Source organism: Octopus bimaculoides, chromosome 14 (genome assembly GCF_046866305.1).
Source record: "Octopus bimaculoides isolate indiv1 chromosome 14, ASM4686630v1, whole genome shotgun sequence".
NCBI lineage: Eukaryota > Metazoa > Mollusca > Cephalopoda > Octopoda > Octopodidae > Octopus > Octopus bimaculoides.
In genome coordinates this window covers 27,294,000-27,299,854 of record NC_142941.1, presented here as the reverse complement: position 1 = coordinate 27,299,854, position 5,855 = coordinate 27,294,000, and the positions used below count along the sequence as shown (strand labels likewise).

Below are 5,855 nucleotides of genomic sequence, written 5' to 3'. Positions count from 1 at the left end.
TCAAGATTTCTTGCCAATAGAGAAAGAGCCAGTTTCTAATCTAGATCCAAGGCTCTTTCATTGGAATTTCAACAACATCAACAGGGTATTTTTGTATGTATGTATGTATGTTTGTGTGCAAATTTGTATGTTTTGTTTTATGTACATATTCTCATGCATATAGTTGCATATCTAGATATGCTCATATATATTCAAATTATAAACTAGAAAGTTTTACAGATTTTTAAAATTCCAGTGATGGCTTTGATCTGTAGTCTTCAAATCAGCTTTCTCCTCTCTAGTTTTGAGAAGCCTAATTTCTCAAGATTGGTACTTAAGCAGTGTGTTACATATCCTAGTGCCACAATAATTACAGGTATAAGCCTAAACTTGCAATCTAGATACAGTAATTGCAGATTTCTCGATAGTTCAGCACAGGTATTCTCTTTTTCACTAATCTTCAGCTTTATGTTAACATCTGCCTTGCAGACGATTTCCACAACTTTACACAGTTTCTCTTCTCTATCCCAAATCATTATATCAAATTTTCACTGGGACATCCCAACAGTACTCATTTTTTTTTATGAGTCACTATGGCATCCACCATACTGTTGGTTCTTATTTCTTTGTCCTCAGGATTATCCCTTCGCCGGATCTAGAAATACAGTGTCCTAACTATATCATACCTCATCGGTAGATATTATCATGATGACATTTTCAGACAACTGATTATGATGTGGGTGATATCTTCGGTGTTAACTCCACAAAGTCTGCATTTGTTGTCACATTTTACTGCTTTTCCTGCATCTCTATCCATTTCATGCATCAGGTATTTGGTTGATATTTCTTGTTCCTGGATTGCAAATGCATACTCTAAAAAGTGGGAGGTAGTAATCTGGTTGTTGGTCCAGATAGACTGCTTTGATGATCAATGCTGCTATCATCTCGGAGCTTTCTACTTTTGGGTTACTGCCATAATCCTTAGTAAGGTCATAGCTAAAGGCAGCCTTGAGACAGACAATGTTCCTAGTTGCACTGGCTGCTGTTCTAGCAGTCCTGTAAAATATCTGTCTTGGCCTTCTTGCGGGTGTGTCTTCAGCTTCTCTCATGCATCGGTGTGACTCTCTATCTGCATTAAGGCGAGCTTCCGACTCTGTTACCATCTCTGCTTGCCTTGCTCTTTGATGGGCTGCTCTATCTGCAGTTAGGTCAGCTTCTCCCTCTATAGCCGTTTCCTATTGAAATAAAAAAAATGATAAATAATTTTACTTGTGAGTAAGCACTTAAACATATGAGTTTTGGTGATGTTGTGTGGGTAATACAGGATAATATGAAAAGTAACTTGTGGGGCTAGGAGAATAAAAACACGGATTACTGAAATTCTTTACCGACTATAGTCGATAAAACTTAGTAAAAAAATCAATCTTTGCATGAGCATGCCATACCTGTGAACGCCTTTGCCACATATATCGTTTCCATGAGGTTTTAGAGATAAGCTTTGCTCACTTTCGCGGTGCCATCGCATTTTTTGTACTTCTATTAGGGTAGGAGGAGAAGGCGCACCGTTAGACATAAATATAGCTTGTTTTTGTAGTTTAAAGATTGTAAATGAAATATTGTAGTTTAAATGATAGCAAATAAAATTACCTTTTAAAGAAAATCCGCGCATTGTAGCTGGCCTTGTCACATGTAACTGTCTGTCTCTCTACTTTTGTAGTGTCTTCTCTCTTGCTGTCACATTGTGAAATTTTAAAATTACGTCAAATTTTTCAAATTTGGTATATTGAAATAATTTTCTGCGTTAAATCCGATTTTGTTACTTAGAAAATTGCAATAAAACGTTACCAGTATTTAAAGTTTAATCAATGTTACCTAAACAGGAAACAAGATTTGGAAGTTGGCATTTTCTGCTTGATAGTTGTCTATCACAAAATGAAAGCAAAATCATTACGAGGAGGAATTTTTATTAAAAAAACGAAAGCAAAGCATTACATCGACCAAAGTTGTAAGAACTTCTGAAGTTTTAATAAGTTTTAATGAATAAAGTTATGCGAAACGGTCGAACAGGCATGTAAATAATTCAAAACAGGAAAAAGATCGTCAAGGAAATTTTTTAGCTAAAAATTGCACAAATTTGTCCTGATCAAGAGGCCTATCCGACATGGAATAAACAAAAATTTATATAGGATATTCTATTGGAAAAATTACCCGACAACGACGGGCTATTCATCTATGGAAGAAAATGAAAGACATTATCAATAGTGTTATTGTTTTAGTACGTTGGTAAAGTTTTAGTAAATCTTGATACGGTAATTTGAAAACAAATATAAAAACGCTTTATCTTTCACTTGTTAATTTAATATCTGTTGTTGGACATATTGTGAAAGTTTTGACTCAGCATATGCATTAAGTGATAGGTAAAAATTAAAGAACAAAGTACTAAAATTCACTGTTCCGTTCAATAAATACATTCTCTCTCACCTGCTCTGTCTCTCTCTCTCTCTCTGTCTCTCTCTCTCTCTCACTCTCTCTATCTCTCACACATACACACATTTCCTGTCTCTCTGTCTCTTCCTGTCTCCTTCCCTTCCCTGGTATCAGCCACCCTCATTATGCCAACACATTTCCTTCAACTTAGCACTTTTTGCACCCTTCACATTTTATCATATGATAGCCCAACCCCCGTAGGGTGCCCATTATCGATTTTTATTGAAATCCAGTTAGCCTATAATTGAAATTGACGTTAGTTTAACATGTATACAAAGTTTCGTGAAGATGATAACAAATAGACAGGCAGAAATTTCCATTTATATATAAGATAAACATATATGCATATCTACATACACACACACACACACACACACACACACACACACACACATATTTATATATATATATATATATATACATAAAGGTTAACGTAGTGCGGTAAGGCAAACAATTAGGTAAGAACAAGAATCTTTAATTTTATTTAATTCAATTTAAATTTAGTTGCATAACAAATGGTAAAAATAGTAAAAAAAAAATCTCTGGCAGCTGTTTCTGGGATATCCCAGCAATTGGAGCATCGTATCAAGCAAAGAGCTACAGGTTAGACAGTGGAAGAATGTTCCTTATCAATGATATTTGTTGTGACTCGTTATGTTTAGGAGGGTGGGAGGGCACAAAGGTTTTAGGAGTATATCCAAAAAATGACTTAGTTGTTGTGTTGGTGCTTGAAGTCCAGCAACTATTGGTCTTAATTTGAGGTCAGCAGGTCTTAGTATTTTTATGTATTAGTTCTTATTTATGGCACTTTGTATTTCAGAGCTTTTGTGGATTTTGGGTAATCCGTAGAAATTGCTCTCTTTGATTACAGAGTTGCATATATAATCTTTCTCCTTGTCGGTGAAAGAATCTTGGAATTCATTGATTAGTCTTCTGATTTTATTCATTATTGTTTTTTTCTGGGTGTCTTGGTTCTTCCTCGTAGTAGATTTGGCTTGTTAAAATTTTCAATATTTTATCTTTATAGTAGTCCTTGTCCATGATTACTACCCCCCCCCCCCCACTTATCGGCTTCTTTTAGGATGATTGAGTTGTCATTCTTCAGTGTTAGCAAGGCTTCCTTTTATTCTTCCCGAAGGTTTTGTTTGCATCTGTAAGTATTTAGGGGAAATTTTGAAGGGATATAAATGATGAATCAATGATCAAAAATAAATTCCACTTCACCCCCTACAAGGGAAATGACAAATATTAAGACGCATATATAGACACAATTTCTGACATCCTAAGAAAAAAGAAAAAATACAGTATTACTGTTGTTTCTGCCCCAATATTTATATAACATGATACTCATCTCTATTCTATAACAGTGGGTCTTATTTTTCTAATTTCTAAATATTGTTCATGCAAAAACAAGAAATTAAAAAAAAAATTGACTTTATTTTTCAATGCAAAACATCGAAATTACACAGTGTAGACATAGACATATTTCCAAATGCATGAACTCACAGGCACACATATGCATGCACACACACACACACACACACACACAGATATACATATTTAATTTTTCATAGAACTTATCTTCCTTCTGGCACCTTAAAGGAAAAAAATGCTTTCAGTGATGACCGCACCCCATCCTAAAAGAGGCTACCATCCTTGAACTCATGTCTCATACCAGTAGCTATACAATAGTAAAAAACTAAATGAATAAATAAATGGTAAAAACATTCCAAATTTAAAAGAAATCCCTCCCCTAGTTCTCTCTACCTATCTATCTATCTATCTATCTATCTATCCATCTCCATTGTCCTGGAACCTCATCTCCACCCCCAAAATAATAATAAAGGCAATGTTTTCCTCTTCTAAAAACAAAAACAAAAAACTGATTTATATAAATGAACAAGCTGTTTGCACATTCATTTTATTTGATATGTTCGAAGACGAACGAAAGCGCTAATAATAATGACTGAATAAAAAAATTGTCTTTCCAAAATTCTGACGACCTCCTCTTTTCTCAAGATATGTATATATATATACACAAATATTCTTTCCAACTGTTCATTAGCATATACATGGAGACGCAACTTGGTCCTCGAGGATATCTTCGATGTTATAAAGAACCAAATTGATCTCAACAACAGTGAAAAAACCCGTTGAAAGAATCAACTAGATATTTCATTACCTTCGTGCGCTTAGGACAGCGGATCCATTTCAAGAAGAACAACAACAAACTTCCTGTGAGTGATGAAAAGTGGAACGGCTGTTGGGAGGTGACTACAGATCTACCAGGGTGCCAGGGACTCTTTCCCATTCCAGTTACGAAAAAACCGGACATTTTAATGTGGAGTGAAAGAAAGAAAGTTGTGAATCTAGTCGAGTTAACGGTTCCTCATGAAGATAACATGGACGCCGCTCGGGCTCGAAAGATTGACCATTATGTAAACCTCCTCGAGGAATGCGAAGACGCAGGCTGGAAAGTGGAGCATTTTCTAATCGAAGCAGGATGTAGAAGGTTTGTTAGACACAGTGTGATCAACTGTTGTTATCGTTAAGCCTAACTCATCGTAAAGTAAATACCACCATGATCAATATTCAAACTACAGTGGAAAAGGCTAGCCACTGGATTTGGTTAAAAAGAGACGACGAGCGAAGGCTAGAAGAATATTAAACTTTATTTGACAACCAATTGATCTAGCAAGCGTGGCCTCATATCAGTGAGGGGGAGGTGCGCATTGATGCCGTTGAGAGGTAGGCCCCGAAACGGCATGCATTCTCTCCTGATGACCTCATACACTTGCTAGCTTCTGGTATGCGGAGCTCACGACTGGTAGCACTTGAATGTGCAAGTTGTTTGCAAAACACACACACACACACACATATTTGAAAGTCTTTGTGAAAATTACTTAAAACAGTTTTTAAGTATAAAGAGGATTTTTTTTTAAATGATTTTTTAAAAAAGTTATAGAATTTCTCATCAGGATGTTACCTTTTTAGAAGTTTTTCTTTCCCTAGTGTGTGTGAGTGCTTTCGATTAATCTTTTCAAACAGTCATGCTCTTGTTTGCTGTATGAAAGAGAAAGTTGTTATTTTTGTAGTAGTGGTAGTATTGATTATTTCCAGTATATTTTCGGACCTAGGGTTTTTATGAACTATTCTTTCTTTGTTTTTCCTAGTTAGTCATAAATATTCTTTTACCATTGTTTTTTATAAGGTGTGTTGACTGTTTTCAGTTTAATTTCGGATTTAGAATTCTTATAAAGTAGTTTTCTTTTGTCGTTGAACATTTTTATCGTTTATTCTGTAAAATGGGAATATTTTATATTTTCCATTTGCACAGATATTTAGATATTCACTGTATGGGACATTCCTAAGAGATTAATCCCTAATTT

The 5,855-nt window shown here is 35.1% G+C and overlaps 1 protein-coding gene and 1 long non-coding RNA gene across 2 annotated transcripts; both read right to left on the bottom strand.

Moving 5' to 3' along the window:
• Positions 1-332: 332 nt before the first annotated feature.
• Positions 333-1,938, bottom strand: LOC149132657 (uncharacterized). Its single transcript, XM_089363331.1, has 3 exons — positions 1,627-1,938; positions 1,425-1,515; positions 333-1,214 (listed from the first exon to the last, which is right to left on the bottom strand). The coding sequence occupies exons 2-3, from the start codon at positions 1,443-1,445 to the stop codon at positions 798-800; spliced, it is 438 nt and encodes a 145-aa protein (XP_089219457.1). The 5' UTR covers positions 1,446-1,515; positions 1,627-1,938; the 3' UTR covers positions 333-797.
• Positions 1,939-2,935: 997 nt separating this feature from the next.
• Positions 2,936-5,315, bottom strand: LOC149132656 (uncharacterized). The gene is made up of 2 exons (XR_016244395.1): positions 4,649-5,315; positions 2,936-3,617 (listed from the first exon to the last, which is right to left on the bottom strand). It is a non-coding gene; the product is annotated as an uncharacterized LOC149132656 (long non-coding RNA).
• Between the last annotated feature and the right edge of the window lie 540 nt (positions 5,316-5,855).